The sequence below is a fragment of the Canis aureus genome, chromosome 36 (assembly GCF_053574225.1).
Source record: "Canis aureus isolate CA01 chromosome 36, VMU_Caureus_v.1.0, whole genome shotgun sequence".
Classification (NCBI taxonomy): Eukaryota; Metazoa; Chordata; class Mammalia; order Carnivora; family Canidae; genus Canis; species Canis aureus.
The window spans coordinates 29,696,070-29,723,140 of NC_135646.1; the positions used below are offsets into that span (position 1 = coordinate 29,696,070).

Below are 27,071 nucleotides of genomic sequence, written 5' to 3' on the forward strand. Positions count from 1 at the left end.
AAGCTCCCCAGGTAAATCTGAGATGCAGTCAGCACTGAGAGCTACTGCTGTAGGTGAAGTTCAACCACTCAGCTTCATCCCACTCCCAGCTGTGTGGCACTGATGGTGGGTATCTACTCCACAGGCTTGTCTGCTCTTAAAGATCACCACAGTGGACCTGAGACACTTCCTGTTCCAGCCCCTTCTTAAACTGCCCGCTAATTTCCAGTTGGAGAGAGAGCAATGTTCTTCATATTTATAGGGCATTCGTGATTGGCTTATTCTGAGCCCATGGAATAATCATGCTCTTCCTGACTCAGGTCACCAGCTTCGTTTACTCTCTCAGATTCTCTGGCAATCCTTTCAGGCAACTTTCCCTCTCTTCTTCACCCTCTCTGGAAGGATCTCCCTGAATGTCCTCATTAGTAGTAAAACTGACATGCCTGAAACCCAGGAAGCCCAATTTACAGTATGCACACCTACATCCTTCCCTCCCACAGTCATTCTGGACAATACTAATCAATCAGGCTTTCGATTCCTCTCAGCCAAGGTACGGCCTCTTCTTTCCCTTCAATGCAGTGCTCAAGTGGGCATCACTAACTCATTAGAGCTGGCAGGTTGAAAATGGAACTTCTCAGCCTTAAACACACAGTTTAAAATGGCTCTCATAATATCCAACAAGGGAAGACGAGGGGCATCATCTTCACGAGCTCATTTCCTTTCTTTATACCCATCCTTATAAGGGTCCTTCAAAACCGAAAGATAGCATGCCCTGTGATAGCTCAAGTTCAGATGTGACGTAACTAGTGACAGTTTCCCATCACCCAGGTCATTCACTAACCTCACAGTAACACTGGCCCCATTTTCCTTGGTTGAACTTTTTGGACTCTGCTTCCAGCACTAGGATGGGCTTTTACTGTGTTAAACTATAGTTTTCTTATTATTTTGGGCTGAATATTTGTGTCCTCCCAAAATTCATATATTGAAGCCTATTTCCCAAGTGATGATATTTGGAGATGAGGCCTTTAATAGGTAATTAGGTTTAGGTGAAGCCATGAAGGAATGGCCCCATGATAAGATTAGTGCCCTTATAAGACGAGGAAGACAGAGAGCTCCCTCTCTCCATGTGCATGCATCAAGGCCATGCAGGTGGTGGTCTGCAACCCAGGAAGCAGGTCCTCACCAGGCACAGAATAATCGGCCAGCCTCTGGACCTTGGACTTCCCATCTCCAGAACTCTGAGAAATAAATACTGTTGAAGCCATTCAGTCTATGGCATTTTGTTATAGCCACCTGAGCGTATAACTAAGATATTTATGCCCACTTACTATTTGAGGATGGGATGAGGCCTTCAGAAAAAATTAGAATTCAACACAGTAAGGGCTGAAGGAAGCTTTTATTCATTCTTTCTGTTCTTTTTCTTTCTACTCACTCTTTCTAGTCTTATTTGCTTTAACAAAAGAGTCAAGGTTAAACAACCAATGCTTAGATATTAAGGTTAACAAGTGAAAAGGGGATATTCTGAATTCATAATATATTAATAAGGGATGCCCGGGTGGCTCAGTGGTTGAGCATTTGCCTTTGGCTCAGGTCGTGATCCTGGAGTCCTGGGACTGAGTCCCACATCAGATTCCCTGCAGGGAGCTTGCTTCCCCTTCTGCCTCTGTCTCTGTGTCTCTCATAAATAAATAAAAATGAATAAAAACTTTAAAAATTATATATTAATAATAGGCATAATAATATATTAATAATATGCATAAGAAAAAACTATGAAATTTAAAAGTCATGACAACATGCAAGCAGTTGCCTTTTTAGTCCAATGGAGTTAGAATTTATTTCTTTCATCTCTGTTTCTATACTTTTAAAATATAATGTGAATATATTGTTTTGTAATAAAAATGTTTTGTGTTTTGAAATGTCAGAAGATTAAATTAATAAATTTAGTGTTATCTTTTAAAAGAAGACAGATTAAATTTCTTTTTTTGTAGATGTTCTGTTTTTGCAGGGTTTCATAAAAGATACTCTCTGGGTGATATTGAGACAACAGGAATATTGTGTTTCAATTTATAAGAAATGATTAGGTTAGTTGAGCAGGGTTTCATTGTGAGGATCCTGAAGACTCTGCTGAAGAGCATAAAAAATAAGTAAATAAAAAAATTTATCTTAAAATGAGTATAAAAGCTGAAGAAACAACTATTTCTCCCATAATTTTTCCCGACTTTGCATTAGGTCAGACCCAGTTTAGATCCTTGCATGGCTGATACCTGCTGTGTTTTACCACAGGCAGGTTACACCCACTCTGGACTTCCCTGTCTTCTTCTCTACAGTGATCTCGATCTTGCAAGCCTGTTGCAGTCATTGAAAAGAAATATATATTAAAGCAAAACCACCTCACACAAAAAATGTCTGAATGTCATTACAGTTGAAATTCTGAGATGAAAATCTAAAGTTCTTTTAATTTTCGAGCACAGTTTACTGATATAAAACCCTTTCAGTATGTACCATGCAGAGTTGTACCCTGTGCTTCCTCATCAAATATTTAAGCCATCAGAATTTTAGTAACACATTTCTCAAAGGAACATATAATAATTCGGGTTGCAAAAACACATCATTGAAAGAAATGGCATTTACTCATGGAGTTGGCAAAAAAATTTTTTCTGAGAATTCTAACTTCAGTATGATGAACTCTTCAGTGTAGTAAAGATTGGCTTCTCTGTAGCACCAGATAAAACTAGCAAGGAAGCTCTTCCTTATCCTGGCTCCACCACTGAAGTGCCCCGCAGGGTCCTGCCCAGATCTTGTCCGGTATTGGCATTCCCTGCCCTGCCCCTCGATGGCCTCATCACTTCCTTTACTCATGATTTCTCATATTTCATTTGGGAACGGATAGTTGGAACCAGATGATTTTCGACTTTGTTTCACCTCTAAGATTTGATAGTTCTAATACATGATTTAAAAGAGTTAAAAAAAATTTTGGGGGGGAGTGTGGCTGATTGAATAGCTGGAGAAATGGGTAGATCTTATTTAATCTGTATTATAAAGTCCTTGGAGATGTATTTTTGAAATGAATAATATTAAATTCAAAGCAAGGGAATGTAAATGAAAATATCTATTCTGCCATAGAGCATAAATTATACTACTATGGAAAGCTCACATTATCAAAAAATCTGTTATAAACGTGACTATGCCATGGAAGATGGGGTTAGCATCTAGAGTCTCTTAAACACAATTATTATCACTTTCATTGTTATTACAAACAAAACACAAAACTAGTGTAACAAAAGAAAGAGTTAAATGACCAGCCAGCCACACAAAGCAGCAATGTATTCCTAGCCTGAGTGAGCCATAGCATTTTCATTTTTCTTATTTTGGTACTAATTCTTGATTATAATTGTAGGAAATCTGGGTTATGCAAAACATGTTCTTTAATTAGTCAATTGTCTTTCAAGCAGTTCATGTTAAGGAAACTTGCTCTGAGGAGACAGTGTCTGTACTTAATATCCAGGAATGGAAGTGTGGCCCACCGCATTTCAAATCTTTTAAAGGGACCCAACCCATCCACTCCAAGCCCTTCAGAATCGCTGATTTTGAATCTTTGTCCTGCTATAGTTCCGTACCTTGGCCCCTGGTCTCCCCACAGACACATTCACGTGGGTATCCTGATTTCAGACACAGTAACTCAGAAGCCTCTTCAGGACAGGGCTCTCAACCAACCCACCCCTGGATAAGAAGGGATGCTCTGTCCCTGAGCACCGGCACAGCATGTGACATCTGCCCAGGTCTCACCTCTTGAGAGAAATACTGTTAGGTGTGAGCAGTAGGTAAGAACACCCATTGACACTCTCAATGCTGTTTCAGCCTAATCTGGATGCTCATCGATACAGCTGATCAGAGCCGGGCAGATTCTTGTGCCTTTGATCTAGTCTAGTTTGGAAGAAAAGACTAGGATTTCTTCCCATCTGGTGATTCCATAACCTATTCTTATCAGTGTTTGCAACTACAGAACAAAGTTATTTTGAGCAAAGATTTGTAGTTTACAGCTCGATTCCTTCAGAGCGAATAAGCAGCGCTATTTATAGTTATCTCATTTTATTGCTTTAATTTATGTATCTGCAAGAATCAGTTCTAATTGTGGGTGATTATCAGGAGGGAAATGTGCTCTCATGCACCTCAGGAGATTTGTTTGTGAGCCTCTAGTTTTAAATAGCGCATTTATTCCCCAGTGGGTAGAAAATCAATTTTATGGATCTTCAAACATACATAATAACCATTATGAATAATGAGGTAAATATTAAAGTGATATTAGCACATTATTTACTTTAATGGTTTTTCTTTTCTAACTATGAAGTCACCTATTTTTTAAAATTTTTTATTTATTTATTAGTCACAGAGAGAGAGAGAGAGAGAGAGGCAGAGACATAGGCAGAGGGAGAAGCAGGCTCCATGCACCGGGAGCCCGATGTGGGATTCGATCCCGGGTTTCCAGGATCGCGCCCTGGGCCAAAGGCAGGCGCTAAACCGCTGCGCCACCCAGGGATCCCCTAAAGTCACCTATATTTCTACTATGTACTTCCAAGGGTATTTCTAGTGTAATACAATACAAAGAGGGACTCTGACCCTCTCTATGTGTTACCAGGAGAATTCAAAATTGGTTAATAGCATTGATGGGGAGATGGAAGGCCTCAAGGAACAGAAAAGATCCTCTAAGGCATAGAAATGACATGCCTGGATTTCTGCTAGCTACAGATGACCTTAAGGAAGCATCATATGTCCAAGCAAAGCTCACCAGCCCTATCAAGTATTTGATACATGACTTTCCAATCCAATCTTCCCATTAACAGAGAATTATATTTCTCAACCAAAAATTAGATAAGAATATTCTTTTTTCTCAAAGCTAGAAATGCATTTTTGTTGTTTATCCATACTGTTCCCCAACAGTGCCATATTCTCTAGTACTCTAGGCCTTTGTACGTTATTTCATCTGACCTCAATGCCATTATTCACTTACCAAGATCCCACTCATACTGAAGGATATTAAATGACACCACTCCCAAGAAAGCTTTTTTGATCAAAATCAACCCTCCCCAGTTAAAATCCACACCCCTCCATACTCATTTGCAACCTATTAAAAAAGTTATTTCATTTTTTTTATATCATGACCAGTTGCTAACATACTTAGATCACTTGTTAGTTTCTACACTCCTGGAATTCAGATTGCTCATTTATCTTTGCATATCCCACAAAGTCCATATGTATTTCCTCCGCATAAGTTGTAAAGGAGAAGTTAAATCATTGCTATATGAGCACAATACAGAGAGATGGGATAAACTAGAATATCCTCCTCATTGTCACAGTCCTATTAAGGGGAAACGTGGAATCCAAAGAATCTGAGTGAAGCCTGAGCCACCCCTTTTGGATAGCTAGTGTGGCGACTCAAATCTTCAAGTTGGGTCCAGTAAAGAAACAATTGTTTCTTGCCCTTAAAAACAGTAGGTTCCACTTTTCTGAAAAGAATAAGAAAAAAACACAGTTAATAGAGACATCCTTTCTTCAATGTGAGTTTAGATTGTGTTCTTAGACAAAACGTAATGCTTGCATTGGTGAAGTATGATTACTTCTAGGTTACCAGCAAGGGAAACTGATTGCAGTTCTCATGGTGGGGAGATGAAACTGGTAATAAAACATCCTATTTCACCCTCATTCAGGGGCCTGGAGTCTGTCCCTTCCCTCGAGAGCTGACCGAACCAGCATCAGTGCCCTCAAAGAACACCTTGTCAAAGCCTGAGGACCTCAAGTTTCAGGAATGGAAATGGCTTCCTTGGACAGTGCCTTCTCTTCCTCCTATGGAAGGAATTTTCCCAGAGGATGAACCCCTTAGTGAGGAGTTGGGGGAGTAGAGGGAGGAAAGAATAGGAAGATGGATCTACAGAAGACATCTTTCCTTTAAAGCCCAAGTTGGGAAGGGCTTTTTCTAAGATGGGACAAGGGAATACCTCAGATAGAAACACAGTCAGTGTTTCTTTCACACTGTCCTCTATTCTGGGATCTGACACTCCCATGGGAAAAAACAATAACACCACCACCACCACCAAAAAACCACTTCACTGAGGCTCTATTTATTTCATCAAGTAGGGAATGGCAAGCCAAGGGATCACGCAGAGACAGAGCTGGAGGGGACTCTGCCCTCAAGCAGATTACTAGAGCTGGTCATACCTGGTTAATGGCAATGAGGAGGAGACCTACTGTCGACAGAAACAAAGAACAAGATGAAACATAGAGATGGTCATGCTGGATTCCCAGACTGTATCCATGTTAGTAGAAAATATCCTAAAAAAACAAACAGGAGGGGGCCTTATCATTCTCTGGTGATGAGTAATAGGGATTCTGATATGAACTCTCCCTTTGGACTTTCATAGTTGGGGACTCAACGTGGATGAGTAGAGATTTAGGGTTCCATAAATGGACTCTTTGCTGAAATAAATCATTTACATAGGGAAAGAGGCATATATGGAGGCCATATTGAAGACAGCATTAAAGTTATCTGAGCTCCTTTTCCCAGCTGGTAAAGGCTAGGGTGTTGCTCCCCAGCTGAGTCAGATTTGTCAGAGGCTATCACTGGCTGCACTAGCTTTCAGAAGCCCCTTTCGGGAAGAAATTCAACCCAAACCCAAACAGGAATCCAAACTCACTATTAATCTGAAGGGGCCAGGCAATGAGAAATCTGGTGATGAGACACATGATAAAAAATTTGAAGTACCAGATGGTAAGGTCATGTAAGCCAAAGCATATACTTTGTTTTTTTGTTTGTTTGTTTTGTTTTGTTTTTTTGTTTTTTTAGTGAGTCAGGGGCATTGGCATTAAGATAGAGAATTCTTAATGGTACTGACTTAGCCTAAAAAATGCTTGCCTAAGGAATTTGGATTTTGTTCTATTAGCACTAGAGAGTCATTGAAATTGTTGTGTTTTCTTTAGCAAGGCAATGAATGAGGAAAATAGTTTTGGGGGAATTATTCTGGAAACAATATACAGAATGGATTGGAGGATAGAAAAGACAGGTTGAAATTGCATGCGATGAAAATGTACTGAACTAAAGAGTAACAATAAGGCTAGAAAGAAATGGATATCTGTGTGAGAAAATACAAATGAAGAATTAACAGGACTTGGTATCTGACTGAATATAAAGGATAGAGAAAAAGAAGTTTCAAAAATGACTCAGGTTTCAAATTTAAGTAAAAGAAAATCATTGGCACCAATCGGAAGTCAGACTAATTACCCTTTCTTGGTTCTCCCCTTCAAATTTTGCCTAAGCATATTTTGGTGAAAACAGCTCATCTTATGAAAGTTGATAGGCTAAAAATATTTGAATCAGGTAATTGGAGAAGAGAAAGAACGAATCCAACTGTTTCCTAATTACAAAGTTCTTCTAATGATATAGAAGAGATAATACAAGCAGAACCTAACAAATATATCATAAATTCAAGCCAGTCTTCTTTAAATATTGTTCCACATGTGTTTAATACGGTTGGGGATAAACGGATATTTTATTAATGAAAGCCATATACTTCTTTATGTTCAAAAGATTTGACTTATTACATGACCTGAATGTAACACAGTATTTTCACTTTTCAGTTTTTCTATCACTGCTGTCACTAATATCAATCAAATTCTATTTTGCTGAACCCACTGGAATTTGCTTCATTTGGAAAAGAATACTGCCTCAGTTTCAATTAGTTTTCAGCTACAGAATCATAATTATCTGACCCAGCAGACAGCCAAAACTGTTCTATTTAATTTTTTTTTATATCAAACTTGGAAAGTGAAATGTATTCTGTGCAAGAAACTTTTACAGAAATAAGAGGAAGTCACCTTCATTTAGAGATTAACTCCTCTAGCCCAAAGTGAAAACTAAAACAATTTGGCCAAAAGATCCAACCTATGTATAATTCTCTCTCTGTTCCTCTGTCTTTCTCTTTTTTTGGTTTTATTTTTCAGTTTTTTGAAATAGGAAACTTCATGGGTACCCTGTAAATGCTCAAAATGTAGGTAATAAGACAAATCACTTGTTTCCAGTAAATAGCATCATGCCTCGTCATAACTGGTGTCATAATTTTATTCTATTTATTTTTTAAAGATTTATTTATTTATTTGAGAGAGAATGCGTACCGGGGGAGGGGCAAAGGAGAGATTCTTCAGCAGACTCCGTGCTAAGGCCGGAGCCCTACACGGAGGCTCAATCCCACCAGCCTGAGATCACAACCTGAGCCGAAACCAAGAGCTGGATGCTTAATTGGTGGAACCACCCAGGTGCCCCCGGGGTCGTAATTTTAGCTGGTCAAGACTTCAGGAAACCAGCCGCGGATCTCATGCTTGGTACTCAACTTAAATTGCAGTACACAATAGGGCATTCGTGTGTTGCGCGATACTCACTGGAGATTGTTTGATATTTCTACTCAAACACCAGAGGAGCAGAACCACCGCCTTCCAGCCTGGTAGGCGGCTCCCCATCACCATGTCCCCCCGGTTCTCTCCAGTGTGTCCATGTGACTTCCTAGGGCCTGGAGGACCAGGACAGGCAACGTCAGGCTAGTCACCTTCTAAACCAGCTCTGAGTTTAAAAGAATTCCTTTTGTGGGAAATCCCATGGGACTCCATGATGGAAGCAGTTCATTGGTCTTTTTCAGAGAACATTGTTATGGAATCATTTGAAACTGACTGTTTCACTATTAGTGACGTCATTAGTCACTAGCTGGGCTGAAGGGATAGCTTTTGTTGTTCTGCAGTGACATGTTTTATTTACATGGATAATATTAATGTCTTCTCCGTGTTCCTAAAAAACAAAACAAAACAAAACAAAAAAACCAGTTATATTTCAATGAATCTTTTAGTCTGTTTTATTAAGAAGTTTATAAAATGCAGAAATCAAGACACTTCCTTTGGAAAATAACGTCCCGGTATTATTTTTCTAGGACTGCTGTAACAAAGTACCATGAACCCAGTGGCTTAAAAAACAGAACTTAATTTTCTTATGATTCTAGAGTCTAGAAGTCCAAGATCGAGATGGTTCCTTCTGAGGGCTGTGAGGGAAGGACCCGTTCCAGCCTCTCTCATCGTCCTGTCCATGGCCATCTTCTTCCTGTGTCTTCACTTCATCTGCCCTCTGTATGTGCCGCGGCCTAAATTTCCTCTTTCTGTAAGGGCACCGATCATATTAGATTAGGGCCCATCCATACAACCTCATTTTAATTTAATTAGCTCTTTCAAGACCTTGTCTCCAAATACAGTTACATTCTGAAGTACTGGGGAGTTAAAACTTCAACATATGACCTCTTAGGGGGATATAACTCACCCTGTAATGTCTGGAAACAAAGTTTTGAGTCAATGCAGCACATTGGCTTTCCGGGAAAGTGAGTCCCAAGTAAGTGGCACTCCCAAACCATGCCAGCACCCTGCTGGACATGCACCCACGGCGTCCTTTCTTCCTCTTCTTTTGCTTTAGCTCCAGCTTGGTGGCATCTGCTCCTCAGAAGGCGGTAGGGAGAAGGCTCACTGTGGCCACCAGCCTGCAAGGGCTCCAGAGTTTTGGTCCAGGGTTGTGGGTCTGTTCCCCCTGCTGCCAGTCTTTGGGGTGTCTCGGCCCCTCGTCACCTGGGATCCTGAAGCAGCTCTGCCTGTACTCAAAATTTCAGAGTCTTCCTGACTAACTCACTCCACTCCAGCCTCCAACTCCTCACTGCACAGAGGACCTCACATCAGGCCAAGAGGAGAGACGTGACTCTGCCCTTTCCAGCCTTCTCCTCCCTCTACCTCAGCCCATCTGTCCTACAAAACGTCCTCTCTCCCCTCACAGTTTCAGGACAAGGATTTTAATCCTGAAGAGTGGGAACGAGCAACCTGTGGTAGATGAGTGTACATGCGCGTGGGGAGAGTGGGCAGGTGGCTGGGTTGGTAGTGACACAGTGTGCCGGCGGGGGGGAGGACCTACCTCGTGTGTTTGCATGTACAGAAGGTGTTGGTTATTTTAGCAGAGGATTTGATTTTTTCCTCCTGGCTGTCTGAACGATCAGCCCGTGGCCTTCTATACATATGGTGAGATAAAGAGAATCACGCAACCTTAAATCAAGAGTTTAAGAAACATTCGAGATACTTTTACCAGTGTCTTTGTGGTTTAAGTGAAAAAACTGGGGCACAAAGATGTCATATCCAAGACGATATAATAGTTCATTAAATGTTGTTAGTTTGAGAGCTACATACGTGTAATGATCCGATTGTACGAATTACAACTGTGTAAAGAGTTTCCTATGAAAGCGCTTTGAAATATATACCCTGTCCATGACATCCCCCTGCAACATCCCCCCACCTAAGGCACATGAATCTCCGCTCCTCTTTCCACAGTTGGTTGAACTGGTGTGTACACAAGACCCAGGCTAAGCCGCTTAGAACCTCCTCCCTGGCAACTGGGAATTGGACTTGGAGGTAGAGGGCCGCAATCCGTGTGCCTCCGTGACAAGGTCACGTTCTCCACTGTCTAGTACCAGCCAGGAACAGGGCCAGTGGCAACCTTTGTCCAGACCACTACCCACCTCTGAGGTCAGGAGCCACCTTCCGTGGTGGACAGATGTCCTGTTCTGTCAGAAAGGCCAATTATCAACATGGGAAGCTGAGAGGGAGGTTCTCAAATTCCGGAGTCCGGGGGGCCCCTTCTGCTGGAAGGGCCAGGGGATGTGATGGGCTCGCTGCTGTCAGTGGAAGGGCTTCAACAGGTCGCAAGGCAACTAAGCCCAGATCATCGTGGCTCCCTGGTACAGAGGACCATGGCAAGTAGGGCCTTACTCTCATAGTGGCCCCATGGGCTTCCCCACGTGGCTCCCAACCCCGGTGTTGGTACCTCCCTAGACCAACTCTGCCTCCCTCCACGTGGCTCCCCTAACATCCTGGCTCTACTGATCTCACTAGACCTCACTCCTCCCTGCGGACGGGGTAATTACCATCAGGGTTTTCTTTCACCCTCGTTCCAGTGTATTATTATTATTACAACACAAATTTTATGCCCTACATCCTTGAAGGCCTTTCCTTTCACTTCTCACAATCCTTTTCTCTCCTCCATAAAAACCTACCTAATTCAGATCAAAAGCCTTGGCTTCTATGCATGTGTGGGGCCAGCAATATCTGGGAAATCTCTGTAAGTTCCCCTTAATTTGGCTGTGAACCTTCAACTGCTCTTAAAAAAAAAAAAAAAAAGTTTGGCTTCCAGAACTATTGTTTCTGATAGACTCTTACAAAAGAGCCTCCTTTTTAAATAGAAAAAAAGAAAAAGCAAGCAAGCTTTGACTGTTTATCTTTGCCCACTGGCTGGAAGTTCCTTAATTCCCTTTTAGTCCATGCGGATGGCTCCGGGGGCGCAGGAGTGCACAGCAGGGACATACGTGCAAGTTCGTAGCTCAAGAAACCACCTGGCCAAGCGGGTACGCTCACTGTCGCTGGCAGTCCTTGCCCCCCGGTGAACTGGGAGCAAGTGACGCCAGTTGGCAGGGACAATAGTGGGGATGAGCTGAAAAGACTGGGGGACAGGTGTTGGGGTTCCCGGTTTAGGCCCAATAGAGGCCTGTCGCCCTCCTGCCCTTAAACACCAGCGCGCTTCTGACCTGGCTTCTGCTTGCCCTTCAGGTGGCCCAAGGGCGCTCACCTGTCCCGCAGCCAGGACGGCGCTGACGAATACAATTCTGTGGTTGCAAAGCTAATCAACATTTTCCCAACTGTCCTGGAAAAGCTCTATAGAGATTAATAGGTGGTTCCATGGCCCAGAACTTCTAGCACGAAAACCTGTGCCATGTGCTACGACTGTGCCAACCCTCCTGCCGAGGACATGGGGTGTGGTGGCCGCGGGCAGCCTCCGGCGTTGGCGTCCGTCGGGACAGAGAGGACAGGAGGACACCCAGCTTCCACATGGCCCCGCGTTGCTGGCCAGGCTTGCCTTCCCCGGATGAGGGCTGGCCCTGAGCCCCGGGCCCCAAGGCCGCAGGAGGCCCCTGGTAGCGCGGGCCTGGGCCTGGGCCTGGGCAGCACCTTGGGGAGGAGAGGGGGGTCCTTTCCCATCATTTTCACGACAGACACACGGAGGGAAGGGCCAAGTGGGAAGCGCTTAGCTCCTGTGCTACAGCAAGAGAAGAGAACGCTTGCCCGATTCCCAACTTCCCAGGCTCCGGTTCTTTCCAAAGCTGCACTGCCTTCCTGTCTGTGATTCCCTGAAATATCCTTGTACCCTTCCAGAAAACCCCCTCCCGTGCGCTTATGCTGACCTGAATGGGCCCTGGTGCAGAGACTGCCCAACCCCTGGGCCACCTAGCTGTCCCCCCGTGTACATTTTCAAGCAGCGAGAGGTATTTCAGCTTCTTGAATTTGCTTTTCAATGTGAACAGAGATTAAGACCTTGTTTTACCAGATGCCATTTTATTTTAGTTATAGGCCTGGATGTGCGAGCCAAGTCATTGATCGATGCCTAAGATATGAGATGATAGATTCAGGAGTTCTCATTTTTAATAATACTGAGGCCATCAGATCATTTTCTTATAAATTTCCACTGTTTGTGCAGTGGCCTGGTGCCAGAAATCTCCTGCCATATGTAAGATTCAGGTTGAACTCTGATGAATAAATAACTGGAAATGAAATGCCATCTTTGTCCAAAATAGCTTCAGACAGCTTCGTTGTAGCCTTCTGGAGGATTAAAGCTAGAAGAGATCAATGAGGTAGGGCTTCTTAACCTGGAGTCCATTATGCATTGGGTGAGGCTGAGTCCACTGAAATTTGTGCAAAAGGCCTGTGTACTAGGACGGGGTCGATACACTTCAGATTATCAAAGGGCACGTGCTGGGGAAGCCCGTGAAAGCCCACCCTCTTTATACAGACGATGAGGAATTCCAGCATCGCAAAGATGTGACTCAGGGAGCCACATATAAAGGCAATGGCAGGGACACCCAGGGGGGCTCAGAGGTTGGGCATCTGCCTTTGGCCCAGGCCGTGACCCCAAGTCCTGGGATCGAGTCCCACGTCGGGCTCCCTGGGTGGAGCCTGCTTCTCCCTCTGCCTGTGTCTCTGCCTCTCTCTTTCTGTGTCTCATGAATAAGTAAGTAAAATCTTAAAAAAAAAGAAATATTAAAAAAATAATAAAGACAATGGCAGAGCCAAGGACTAGAATCTCGGTGTCCTGAACCGTAGTCAATATTCTTTTGCTGCATCACAGCAACTCCTAAATATTCAAATAAAACAGTCCCTTTATTGCGTTTTCAAAAAGTCCCTTCATTTTTTAAAGTAGGAATGTAACAAAAAACTAAAGCATGTTCTTTAATGGGAAGAAAAATTGCAGACTCCAAGAATTCTTTTTCCTCAGTAACTATTAGCCATGGTTTTTTTTTTTTTTTTAATTTATTTATGATAGTCATACAGAGAGAGAGAGAGAGAGGCAGAGACACAGGCAGAGGGAGAAGCAGGCTCCATGCACCGGGAGCCCGACGTGGGATTCGATCCCGGGTCTCCAGGATCGCGCCCTGGGCCAAAGGCAGGCACCAAACCTTAGCCATGGTTTAAACACTGTAAGACAACCTCATGGATTATCAAGATATCACGGAATCACGTAAGGTTTCCAGCACCTTTGCTTTAGAGCACCTTTATGTTTTTTAATATGCCATAATCTCACCATAATTCTGGAATTTCGAGAGCACCTCTTAGGGTTTACATTTTACAAATGAGAAAACTGAAGGTCAAAAAGCTTTAATGACTTGTTTAAAAGTCTCATCACCTGAAGATGAAGCCAGTTATAAAAGGAGCCAGTCCTTCGATCTGTAGCACTTGGCTTTGAACTGCCAAAGTGTACTTCTCTGGATAAGGGAAATGTAGCCTTTTTTTTAAGGTATTTGTTTTAATTAATTAATTAATCTATTTATTTATTTATTTATTTTTTATTTGAGAGTAAGAGAGAACACAAGTGGGGCGGGGTGGGGGGAGCAGAGAGAGAAGGAGATTCCCCGCTGAGCAGGGAGCCTGATAACAGGGCTCGATCCCAGGGCTGATGACCTGAGCCGAAGGCAGACACTTAACTGAGCCACCCAGGAACCCCAATAATGTAGCTTTAGATACGAAATATAAAGGGACTTGGTGGTAGGAAGTCAAATAAATGGTAGACGCACCAGGACTCAGGTTCATGTTTCCTGAATTGTTTCCAACCACGGATAGTAAGAAGTTTTTTGTTCGGGGAAGTAAGACAAGTCTTCCCTGGTGGAGAAGCAAAGTGGTGCAGGGGAAAGAGCGCTAGACCGGGGAGGGTGTCGCCCTGGCTCCGTCACCTGGGGGCTGTGAGACCTTTAACAAGTCACTCAACAGATGGGCCTAGGTTCATTTTGGGAACAGGGCACGTGATCTCAACACTGTACATCCTCCAACGGGAAGGGTTCCCTAGATGCTTCCATCTGTGCGTGGGTACCACCACCCACGAGGAAACGCTCACCATATTAGAATTCTGGTGCCCCACCCGTAGTCAGACAAATATGAAATGGACATCCCATGAGAGATTTTGAGAGAATCAAGTGAATTGTAAAAGCTGCTTTTATTAAGTTAAAAACAGCGAATTTCAAAAAGGCTAATTTCCTTAACTCAGAGGTTTTTTAAAAGTTAATTACCTTGTAGACTACTGAAATTTGGATTTTTATAGCTCTTTACTCTCGATTCTCATTTTCTTAGAGTTTGGGCAGGCCCATCTTTCCAAACTGCCAGGATGTGGTTGGGGACATATTCCTTTTTAGCTCTATTAGGTACACTTCCACTCCCTTTGGTGGCAGAAGCCAAGAGCAGATGTGTCAGATTCCCTTTCATGGAATTAAAGTCATCAGGGTTCATCATTTCTGTGAGATCAGGGACAGTGTGTTTAGGCTGAACTGCAGCTATTAGAGTGTTCTAATCCTACCTCCAAGCTACCTTTAGCATGAGGTAAACAAGGACATTCGAGAGGTTAAAACATATTTCAGATCTGTAAAAAAATATATTCATTGGTGAAGTATTACCGTCTTCTTCTAAACATCCCTTTTGATATTTGCTACCTGGTTTTGAGGCCTTAAAAACTGTAAATAAGCAGTTGATAAAATAAAAGTAGTATTTTAAAACAAACACAAGATTATTATAAATAGCCAGATGATTGTGATGGTGGCCTGGCATCATGGGTTGATTGAGATTCATCAGTATTTTACTGTTAAAATGTTATTTTGCTGAATGAAACACATAGAAAAAAGAAAACAAATGTTTTCTTGTACACAAATCTGTTCTGCTGTGAAGTTTGGGGTTCCCAATGAGTTGTTCCAGATTTCTACTTCAGCCTTTTGAGATGGAGACTCTGGGCGAGAGCTGGGGATAGAAGCTTTCGGGTCCCAGGGGCACTGCACTCTGTGTGCACAGGACGCTTGGCTGTGGCAAACAGCTTGAAGTAAATCTAAGTCTCTGTGACGAGGGAAGGACGCGGCGTTTATCAAGGAACCGGCGATCCTGCCATCTGAGTAAACGCCTGTATCTGGCCAGCTGGTAACCTTCATACTCTGTTTAAGTAGCATGTTGCGTTTTACTTGGATTGCATTATAAAGGGTTGCATCCATTAATCCCCCCAATTAGCCTGCTTGGTGGCACTGAGAGGTCAACAGTGACCAGCTTCTCAAGAGTCAAATTCAACCCGTTCTCAGCGACGGGACTCCTGTCTAATCCGCCACGACGGCTGACCTCTACCCGGTGGCCCCTAGGACAGTATCCTCTTAGTTCTGCTGTTGGCTCGGGGTTCTCTTTGGTGGCTCTGGTCATTCCAGCGGCTCCATATGCACCAAGAGTTCCTGCGATTATCTTTCACTATCTTCTATGTTCCTTCTCTCATCCACTCTCATGGCTGCAACCAGAATTTGTGAGACACCAGTAACTCCCAAATCTATGACGCCAGTCTTGACCTGAGCTCTAGAGTTTTCAGTGTCTCGGCTTTTGTTTCCAGGTAAATCCTAAATAGCTCCACTAAGACCAAGTGAGGGCTTCAAATTCACGTCAAACAGAGCTCACCGTGGAAGCAGCTGCCACCACGGCCCACAGTGACATCCGTGTTTTGGTCCTCATGCCCTTGAGTGACAGTAGAGAACAGGTGTCGTTCTTACTCCCTGCATTTGTTCAGAATAACACTGTTTAGGTCATAAATGTTTGGAATAAGAATTATACCTTAATTTATTATGTGTTCTTATGTCCTTAGATGTGCCTAAAAAATGTCAATGATGGTCATTTTTGTTGTATTTAGAAAACCCTTGAGGTTTTTTTTTTTTTTTTTACCTTTGAGGTTTTTTTTTTACCTTTGATTTAAGAAGTAAAGTACAATACTTACATATTGGATCTTGAATTTATCTTAAGCATCAGTGCCCATGCTGCTTCTTTCCCAACCCTTCCATAATTGTTTCAATAGAGCTCTCACATTGGCTCGCATAGAGGAGCTGGAGGCAACCTGCATTTTTTAAATGTACAGTCTAATTTTCCTTCCTTGTTAAGGACAGAAACCCAAGCAGAAGCAATCATTACCTGTAAACAGATTCCTTCTCTAGGTATCAATGAGTTCCTACACCTCTTGGAGCAGTTTTTTCTTTCATAAAACAAGGAAAATAATTCCAAATTTGCAGGGTGTGAAAAGGATTAATTAGGTCACAACTGTAATGATAAAAAAGGATTAATTAGGTCACAACTGCAAGCTTTAAGTGCTATTTCTAGAATTTTTTTCACTCAGTTCGGCAAAGAATACACTAGATTTCACAATTGTAAAATTAGCTTTTTCTCTTTGTAATTAATAATTTGTGGGTGAAATTTGGAGATATGAATGAAGTCAAATGAACCCTGGTTCTAAATCTAATTTGTTTCTTTCACTGAATCCCCTGTTTCTTCTTCCTTTCAACAACATACCAAAAATACACCTTAACCTTCCATCATGGTGTTAAGGTTTATTTGTGGATTATCAGTTTTCTATAACAAGCTTTGCTCTTGGTGGAGTCTTCTAGGAAAACAACTTCAAATTCTCAAGAATCCTTAACCTCAGCTTGGACTTTCTGCATTACCTTTGTTTATATTTATCGCTTGCATGGCAGTCCTACTCACATATATCAACAATTCCAAAACAGAACGTGTGGGGAAGAAAATGTCATCGAACACCAAACTCTTTCTTTCCTAAATTCTTTTTTGGAAAAGTGACACTACTATTCCCTCCTTTTCCCAGAGTCATAGATATTTTTCATCTACTTGGTCAATAAGTTCCTTTAGCAGGAGCCAGACATTTAGTTTGGTCTGTTAACAGGTCCTGCCACTTTATCATCAATGGTCTCGATCGCTATCTTGCTCTCCTGGATAGTAAGTGCCCCACAAGGGCAGGGACAATGTCTTAAGATCTTTGTGTTCCTAGCTCCTAACATTGTGCCTGGTTATTTGTAGGCACACGACTTAACAAATGTTTGCTAAGAATGAATTATTGCGTGACTGGGCGGCCTTCGTTCTTGTTCACTTCAGTCCTTATTCTCATTGCTCACTTTGGCCACCTGAATGTCAGACACCTGCAACAGTACCTGTCACTCCTTCCATACCTCAGAGCCAGAATTGGCCCCTTGGGGGCTCCTTGGAACGCCTTATTTTTTAAGGATCCCATTTGTTTTACTTTTTGTGTTCCAAACATTTTTTCGGACTATTTAACTACCCTCCTGAAAAGCTTCTAGTTACTTTTCAAATTAAGTGAGAATGTCATACGAGTTTCAAAAGATTTCATTTAATGGGCATTCTCTTTTCTAGAGGTTTCATCTCTAATTAAATCTAATTAAATTTTTGCTTGAATTCTTTGCTCTAGTCCCTTACATTTCCTAATGGTACCTGAATGTGATTTTCCCACTACCCGATCTGGGCCTGTCCCAAGGCAGTGCAACGTCCTTTTACTTCTCTGCTTAAATACCTGCCTTCAGAATAGCTTGATATTCACTTCTAGGAAGCTTCTGCTGGAATCTAGACACCACTAACAACTAAAGAGCTGATCAATACTCATAGCCTAGTTGTTTATGTGTTTAGTGAAGTTTCATCCGCATTTTAAAGTGTTTATTGTTCTAGAAAGCAAAAGGCTTAGAATAGCACAGGCCAGCCACTTGGTTCAAAGGAAATGTGGCAGGATGGGGGCACATGTGGACTTTGCCATCAGACAGACTGGCCCAGGTTACTACTTCCTAGCAGCGTGATCTGCAAAATGGGTTAACAATAACCTCCTGGACTTGCAGAGGATTAAATGTAGGGCAGTTGGTCCAATGCTGGGAAATGGTAAATTTGATACATGGCAGTAACACAACTGCTAGATTAAATAAGCTTGTTTTAGATCATTTGCTTTACAAAGCAGAACTAGTTGTCTTTTTAATAAGGGGACATAGGAGAAAGTGATTTATTTCTCCTGTTTAAGGTCTTGGGAAATGAGATCTTTCTACTCACCTTTAAATATTACAACATATTAATTTTTTATTCTCAGAATAAATTAGGTAACCTCAAGTCTATCTCACCTTGAAATTCTAATTTTTAAAATAACTGCAAAATGCTTTTTTAATACTAACAGTTGAAATTAGGTAACCTCAAATCTATCTCACCTTGAAATGCTAATTTTTAAAATAAGTGCAAAATGCCTTTTTAATAGTAACAGTTGGAGTTAAGTACCTACCTATATTTTTCTCATCATACAAGTTGTCTTGTCTTCTCATCAAAAAAAAAAAAAAAAAATCAAAGATGTATGTGGTCCACTCTGAGAGCCAATGCATACAAAAAAATCCACCCAATAAATATATGGACACATTCTGACAACAGAAAAACTGGCTGACTTCAGAAAGAAAAAGGACAACCTAGTCCATTTTAACTTTTGGTGGAAAACATCCTTACATTATGTCATTGGGAACCTGAAGGCAGAAAGAGTGTGTTCTAAAAAACCTAACTAGGGGATCCCTGGGTGGCTCAGTGGTTGAGCACCTGCCTTCGGCCCACGGCGTGACCCCGGGGTCCTGGATGGAGTCCTGCGTCGAACTCCCTGCATGGAGCCTGCTTCTCCCTCTGCCTGTGTCTCTGCCTTTCTGTTTCTCATGAATAAATAAAATCTAAAAAAAAAAAAGAAAAACCCATAACTAAAATGAGGATATTCTGAATGGCCCTACAGTATAAGACTGTGCTACCAAAGAAATCACTGTCTTCTGGGAAGGATAATCAGTAGCAGGGTATGGGACTAGACCACAGGTGTCTGGTTTAACAGTTCACAGTTGAAAGTGGTACGTGGTACGTAGTCTCAGAAAATTTTAAAACGTTTCTGCTGAGCCAGTTACCGGTAAGACTCCACCTACGTATGTACTACTTAATTATCTTCCTACATACTTGAGCCCAAGTGACCTGTCAGCAGAGGGTATCTGTGACATTATAAGAGAATGGTCCTGCTTGCTTAGGATTTTGTGTGGGTGTTGAACATGGCACTTTAAACACAAATTTATGAGGTGCAAACTTTTAATGCAAAGATGACTCATAAAGTTTCAGAATGCGTAAATATGAAGCACAATCTAACTTACACCATCATTGGTGCTCACCCACAGCTAAACTAGGCTGTTTACCAAATTGCTCGGACTGCCAGGACACTCACAAACTTTGCCACTTTTCATAAATTGATGAGGAAAATTCTCAGCTGAGGTTAACACTTGTGTGGCACTACCAACTTGTCTCGAACAAGTGTTCTATTTATTTCATCTGCATTTTCAACATGTTTGATGGCAGCACTCAATTAACTCTGAGTTTGTGAAGAAGTCAATGTTTTGGAGAAGTTGCACTGGAAAACTTAAATAGACAGCAGTTGCACAATAAAGTAAAATAATTAAATAGAGAAAATTTCTCACTGAAGTGTCTGGAACCAGGCGATAATAACATGGGGAAAAAATAAAATAGAAAAAGGATCATAAGGGCAGCCCCGGTGGTGCAGAGGTTTAGCGCCGCCTGCAGCCCAGGGCATGATCCTGGAGAGACCCTGGATCGAGTCCCACGTCGGGCTCCCTGCATGGAGCCTGCTTCTCCCTCTGCCTGTGTCTCTGCCTCTCTCTCTATCTCTATGAATAAATAAAATCTTAAAAAAAAAAGAAAAAGGATCATAATTAAACATTTCATATTTATGTTGAAAAAACCCCAAGACTAGGATTTTATCTGATTCATTTCTGATGTTCCTTGAGAGTTTTAACCAATTGCTATAAAAATTCCTTTTAATTGAAGATGAATTTGTAAAGACTAAACCTTTAACATTACTGGAGTGATATGTTGGAAGTAATTTAGCTGTCAGAAAAATAACCTTGGAAATTGTGACCAAATAGATACAACCAGGAGACCTAGAATTCAATAGGATGTTGTGTTGTTTTCATACTTGAAAATTTTGTGGCCTTTAAAAGACAGGGAGAATATGAAATAAAGAAATAAAGGAGCTTAGTTAACCAATTCTGTAAAAAGAACCTATCATTGTTCATAGTTCCCTTAAAAGTGTTTGTTAAAATTTGTTAAACTTAGAGAAAGATTTACAAGTTCAAATTAAAAAATAAAGTTCTAAAAAAAAATAATAAAGTTCTGATTAGCTTTTTCTGCATACAAAAGATAAAAAGACCTTCAAGGTATTTACTTTTTTTTAATTTTCACAGGTCGGCAGACACGAAGTCAGAGGTTTTAAAGCTTTAACCATTGCCTACTCAAAAAAGTAAGAAAAACCCTGGCCCTACAAAAATCTCAGAAGATGAAAGTTACCAGCGTACCTGATGTTTATAGTATCTAAAGAAACTAATTTAACCAATTATAATACATGTATAAAATGGAAAAAATACACAGTATTAACCTATCAATGCTGCACCACCTATGACAAACATACAAACTGCACACACATGATATTATATAGGACAATGCCCATATTCTCAGAGGATAGCATGTGAAATGTATAGGGGTAAAGACTGCATGATGTCTTCTGCTTATTTTAAAATGATTCAGAAAAAAATATATATAAATAGGTAAAGCAAATACAGAAACTGTTAATAATTATTAAATCTAAGTGTTAGGAATATGGTTATTCATTGTACTTCTCTTAAAAACTTCTTTTGTTTGAAATTTTTTATTATAAAAACTTAGAGAATAAATCTATTATTTTGAGGAAAAAAAAAAAAAACCCTAGCTCTAGCATTTAGCTTTTGATCAATTCTATGTAAAATAAGAATCATCTTACAGAGTCAATCAGGAAATAGTTAACGGTAAGGTTTCTGGTTTAAGATTAAACATTCACAATAAAAATATATTTCTGGACATTGGATCATTCTTTTATTAATTTTGGAGGCCCATGTGAGAATCTCATTTATGAGGACACCCACAGATAATAATGAATAAAGCTTAGATTCCCTGAAACAACACCCATGCACACAGCTGGACCATAAGGTGGTTTTTAGTTAAGTAGCAGCTACCATATATGGTTATATGCTGTAACCTGTTACAAACAAAACATTTACTCAATTCTAACTTTAGCTGTTTACCAACCAAATTCATTTCCTATAAAAGATAGACCTCCTCCTAGTTTCATTAGGTTAATATGTCGGTTGATTTTCTTTTGAAGACTCAGTGCAGTCAGTATTAAGTGAAGTTACAAGAATACAAGCAAAAGAGGTCAAATGTGTCAGTAATACTTTAACATTTGAGTAACCAAGTGAACAGACTATATGTGAGAAAATTCCTTGCACGCTTATGTAGGTTGTAATACCACCACCTGTAACTAGTGTAAGGTACACTAGGTGCGAGGAGCCTCATAATCACCAAATCCTAAAGCTTTTTCCAAGTGGTTTTACTAATTAAGGGCAAGAAAAAGCACACGTCCCCCCTGCCTTTTGTAGGTTCAGTGGGACTGTCAAAAAAGAATTCTTATCCTGATCTAAGCAGATCTAACTGGCATTCAGCATCAAAAACAACTTTTTTTTTTTTTGTCTAAGTAGTCTCAAAGTCTAAAAAACATTCACACCACAATGGCTTTCAAGCACATCTCACCCCTTTCTGTGAACTATCCTAGACCTGGCTGATCTCTTCTGCATCTCAATCACGGAATGTTTTCTTTCACCTGTAAAATACCTACTAAGTACACAGGATACACTTACATGTCAGCTCCTTATTCATTCCAACTCTGTAACACATTGGGATCTGCATTTTATCTGAGTGGTATTAGTTCCCATTCAACTAGGTATGGGATTCACAAGGGACAAGGATCACGCCTTGCTTCCTCTGTGGTCCCCCCCTGCATCCCACCGTCTAGCACAGTGTAGGGACCAGTGAAGCCCTCAGTTCATCTACTAAACTCATCAATTAACTTCACTGCAGGGGTGCTTGGGTGGCTTGGTGGGTTAAAGCATTCAACTGTTGATTTCAGCTCGAGTTGTGTGATCTCAGGTGGTGAGGCCGAGCCTGAACTCTCATCAGGCTCCACACTGGGGGTGAGGCCTGCTTGAAATTCTCTCCCTCTGCTCCTCCCTCACCTCTCCCCAGCATTTTCTCTCTCTCTCTCTCTCTCTCTCTCTCTCTCTCTCGACTTCACTCTCTCAAAAAACAAAACAAAACAAAAGAAAACCACCTTCATTGCAAAGCTTCTGCTAATCTCTATCCTAGGTGAGCTCAGTATCTTATCATTAGTGGTAATACTGAGGCCAAATCACATTAACACTTTAAAAATATTAGTATATGATAAATGTTAAATCCTAACGTTCCTCCTTTTATTAATTTAGTTGGTTAGATATGGTGGGTCACTTTTACAATGTCTTTGTGAACCTCTCTCATGTGAGAATGACACAAACCAAACCAAACCGTATCCCCCAACAAGGCCAGAGTCAACAGAGTACCTGTTTGCCAAATAACTTTCTAGAAATGAAGGTAGCTGATAATAATGTTTCATCCTGACTTCAGACATAAGTCCTGGGCCTGGCCCCTTACACCATAGCCTAGCCCTAATAACCATTGAGGGGAGGCGGGGCGGGGTGGGGGGGGGCTAGTATTACTTACTGTGAAAAGTGCTTTGCAGAAAGTTCTATACACATAAATGTGTGAGGCACAGAAAATCTTTATTGCCACAGGAAGCAAGTGCACTCGTCCCACCTCACCAACAGATTTAAGAGTCACAGAAACGCAGACTTCACATAATAAAGTACAACACAGACTTGGGGAGAAATGGTCCCTTGGACTATATTGGCTGTAATACTGAGGTAACCAATTGACCTTGTTCAGTGAAAATACCTCTAACACAATGAAAAAAATCAACTAGTTATAACATCCAATTCATATATACAATTCAAATAAAAATATATATTATTTGCTTCAATGTATAGCAAATTTAATACATTAGTGTTTACAAAATAAAAACTGTATTCTACTGAAATTTTTCTTGTGCTTCCCCCTTATCATTACGCTTGAAAGACCAGGAAAGTATGATACTTAAGGAAACTTATTTATGGATTTAAAGATGCAGATGCAGTGTGTGGGTCCATGAAAGACAGATAAATATTAACTGGAAGATTACCGCATCTTTAAAAATTGTTGCTTATTAAAATCTACAAACTTGAACTGTAAGACACAATTAAAAAAAACCCACAAAATTTCTCAAAATAGATTAGAATACAGGAAACGTTTCATGAAACTACTGAGATACTAACCAGTTCTATGGCTAATATTAAAAACTGAACAATCTATTTAAATTGTACTCATACTATTTCTACACACAGTGAACAATACAACCACAATAATCAACCTCAAGCTAGCAACAAAGTTGCAAGGTCCATAAAAAGCTTCTTCAGTGGGCAAAACACTATGGTACAATTAAAACATTTAGGTAGGAAAAAGAGCCTTTCAATAGTATAAAAGTTGTTTACTGGTGTTTCTACCATAAAGCTAGTCTACAAATCAAAATGAAAAAGCAATTATATATGTGACAGTGATCAGAGACTACAGTCCAGACATTTCATCTAACATGTGGCTGATGAATTTTAGTATAACAAATTATGACTTAATATTTTTTTTTACGCAGTTATGACCTAGAGCAGAACTAAAAACCAAAAAACCACATATTCCAGTTCAGTATGCTGTTCTCAGCAATACCTGGGTTTAGATGAATCTGGAGGAAGTAGGTAAGCTGTCAAATATCTTCTCTTAAACCAAAAGAAAAAATGTAAATTGGCAGAAATAGTATTTTTTTTTAAACCATGGATTCCAATGTGTAATTCTCATAAGTATGCAAGGACATTATTAACATTTAGTCACACACACACCCCCAAATATGCACACAGCCTATTAATTAAATAGGGGGAAGGGATGAAAACATACTTTCAAGCTAAAATGGATCTTAAGAAAAAACTGCATACACATATATGAAAGGCATACAAGGTTGTGAAATAAATAACGAATCCAGGTGTCAACTAAACCTCCTCAGAATTATGCCTGCAAATGTGGGGTAGTGATTGTCCACACCTGTATGGTCTGGGCGAGCCCCGACTTTCTCTGATTCCATCCAGGACATAAAGAAGAATTTCAACCTATAAAATGGTTCTCACTCTATTATATTATTAGAGCCTTTTTAACAGTCACCATCCTTTTCACATTTGGGGTTAACTTACATATGTCTTAATCCATTCAACACCTTCTTAAATAGCAATATTTAAGTCACGGCTTTTGCACATCAGTTCAGTTGTTTCAAGTTCTCTGTCCAAGTAGTAGCTTCCTATTTTTATGATATAATGATATAAGCATTCTGAGTCAACTAAGTAAGAGATTTCTACTCTATTGCTCATCTTTTTAACTTTACTTTAGTATTTATTAATTGCATAAATGTGCCTGACTAAGCCAGCAAAAGTGACATTTTACGACTAAAAATGACACATTTCCCGTTAAACAAAATCAGTTTTATCAAATATTAAATCCACAATATTTTCCTTGGTTTAAGTTGAGCATTTGCTTTCCATTTTTCCAAAGTCACTGCAACCCTGCCAATAACTACATCACTTAAACTTTCTTTATGACTGCAAAGATTCTAAACTAACATATAATTTTATGCTAAACACACTTAAAAGTAGACAGTGAAATTTCAAGTAAAATAAACTGTTTCCACATTTATTGGACCAAAAGGCCTCCACATCTAGATTTTACTTCTATAAATTAGACAAATACATTGTACATTCTTAAATAATGAATGCTTACAATATTAATTTGTAAGCTTTTCTACATAAAATGACTTACACAGGAATGTGAATGGATCAATATTTCTGTTACAGACTGCAACATTCTCTCAATTTTCTCTTTTGTGGCTGTTGTTTTGTCTTCCTGGTTTCCGCAGACTACCGTATCAGTCCTTATGCTTTGGCTATGAATCTGTTTGAGCTGAATGAGGCAACGTTGGTTATTAAGGCTTATTTCTATGATGGAGCATTATCCTTAAATCGAATGCCATTTCCAGAGAATAGTGGGAGAATCACAGCTATCTTGAATCTTCAGGCTCTGTTTTGATGACTTTCTTTTCTAAAGTAAAAGCTGAGTGAGGGTAGTCTTTTAAAATCCCAAGATTCTCTGCATAAAAATGGAAACACAAAGAGTGCAAATACTTTAAATCAATGGATCACAAAAAAACAAATTCCAACTTATGAAACAAACCCCTAAACTCCATAGCAAACAGTATCAACTATTCATAATTCTGCGATTCCATACAAAAATTTTGTGTTTACAGAGTTGCAGTTAAGAGCTTGGATTCTGGATTTAAATTCCATCTCTGCCAATTAGTAGCTATATACATCTCTAGGCAACTTACACACCTCTCTAGGCCTTAGTATCTTTCTTCATCTATAAAATGGGGGATAGTACCTATATAAGGTGGCATGAGAGTCAAATTCTGAAAGACACAAAAAGCCACTTAGCACATAGACCATATTTTTATTTAATGCTTAGTTCAACATGATAAAAAACCATGTAAACTAAAACTGGTCATGCATATACAACAAAGTTACTAGCTAAAATATTTAATTACTATCAATGAAAAAATGAGACAGAAAACATCTTCCGGGACGCCTGGGTGGCTCAGTGGTTGAGCGCAGGGCGTGATCCTGGAGTCCTGGGATCAAGTCCCCCATCAGGCTCCCTGAAGGGAGCCAGCTTCTCCCTCTGCCTATGTCTCTGCTTCTCTGTCTTTCATGAATAAATAAATAAAATCTTAAAAAAATAAAAAGAGAACATCTTCCATATTTAAACATGGAACTGTGTTTAAAAGTTCTATCCATGATACATTAGGGTGGGACAAACAGGGATAAGACTACTTTCATAAGGAATCATTCCTTGGGTTATGTGTATATAGTTATCTCAACCTCACGAAAACACTACAGAATAACAACAAAATGTAGTTTCTATGTGAAATACTGGAAGACAGATACCTATACACAAAACACACTTTGAAAAGGATTCTAGAAGTGTAACCAAAACTAAATAAAGCCTTATCTGAAATCAGTTCAATTTATGAATTTACTCACTCTATGCAAAAGTGGATTTTAAATTTAGCAAGAGTATAAAAAAAAAGTAGCTACCATTTACTGAATTCCTATCAGCCAGGCAATTCATATATGCTACCCTGTTCAATGCTTATAACTACTCTATGCAGGAGAAATTATGTCTGTTTTACAGACGAAGCAACAGACTTCAAGTGACTCCTAAAGTTACTCACTTTAACTCAAAGACGGAATGATACTAGATACTTTCAAATGGTGCTGGTCTCTACTACTTAGTGTCTAACTCACTTTCTCTTGGGGAAAAATAGGCAGACATCTAACTATAATAAAAGAAGAGCTTATCCTTTTATGGAGTTCAGTTTACTTCTGAAATATAAATATCATCCCCAACATGCATCTGCAAGAAAAGTTTAGATTTTGGTATACAAGGTTTCTTAGTGGGAGAGCAAACACATAATCCATCAATTTCATAGTATGAAAGGCTGGAAAAAGGCAACAGCATAACTCAAATCAGCC

At 40.2% G+C, this 27,071-nt stretch overlaps 1 protein-coding gene and 1 long non-coding RNA gene across 3 annotated transcripts in view; both read right to left on the reverse strand.

Annotated features, from left to right (window-relative positions):
• Window positions 1–1,366: 1,366 nt before the first annotated feature.
• Window positions 1,367–20,110, reverse strand: LOC144306029 (uncharacterized). The gene is made up of 4 exons (XR_013373055.1): window positions 16,561–20,110; window positions 8,407–9,167; window positions 6,193–6,306; window positions 1,367–5,483 (listed from the first exon to the last, which is right to left on the reverse strand). It is a non-coding gene; the product is annotated as an uncharacterized LOC144306029 (long non-coding RNA).
• Window positions 20,111–23,117: 3,007 nt separating this feature from the next.
• NAB1 (NGFI-A binding protein 1) overlaps window positions 23,118–27,071 on the reverse strand; it is a 45,870-nt gene continuing 41,916 nt past the window's right edge. For both annotated transcript variants that reach the window (XM_077885270.1, XM_077885269.1), the window contains exon 8: window positions 23,118–25,629. In XM_077885270.1, coding sequence (XP_077741396.1) covers window positions 25,541–25,629 — 89 coding nt within the window. In that variant the 3' untranslated portion in view covers window positions 23,118–25,540. The remainder of the gene's footprint in view (window positions 25,630–27,071) is intronic.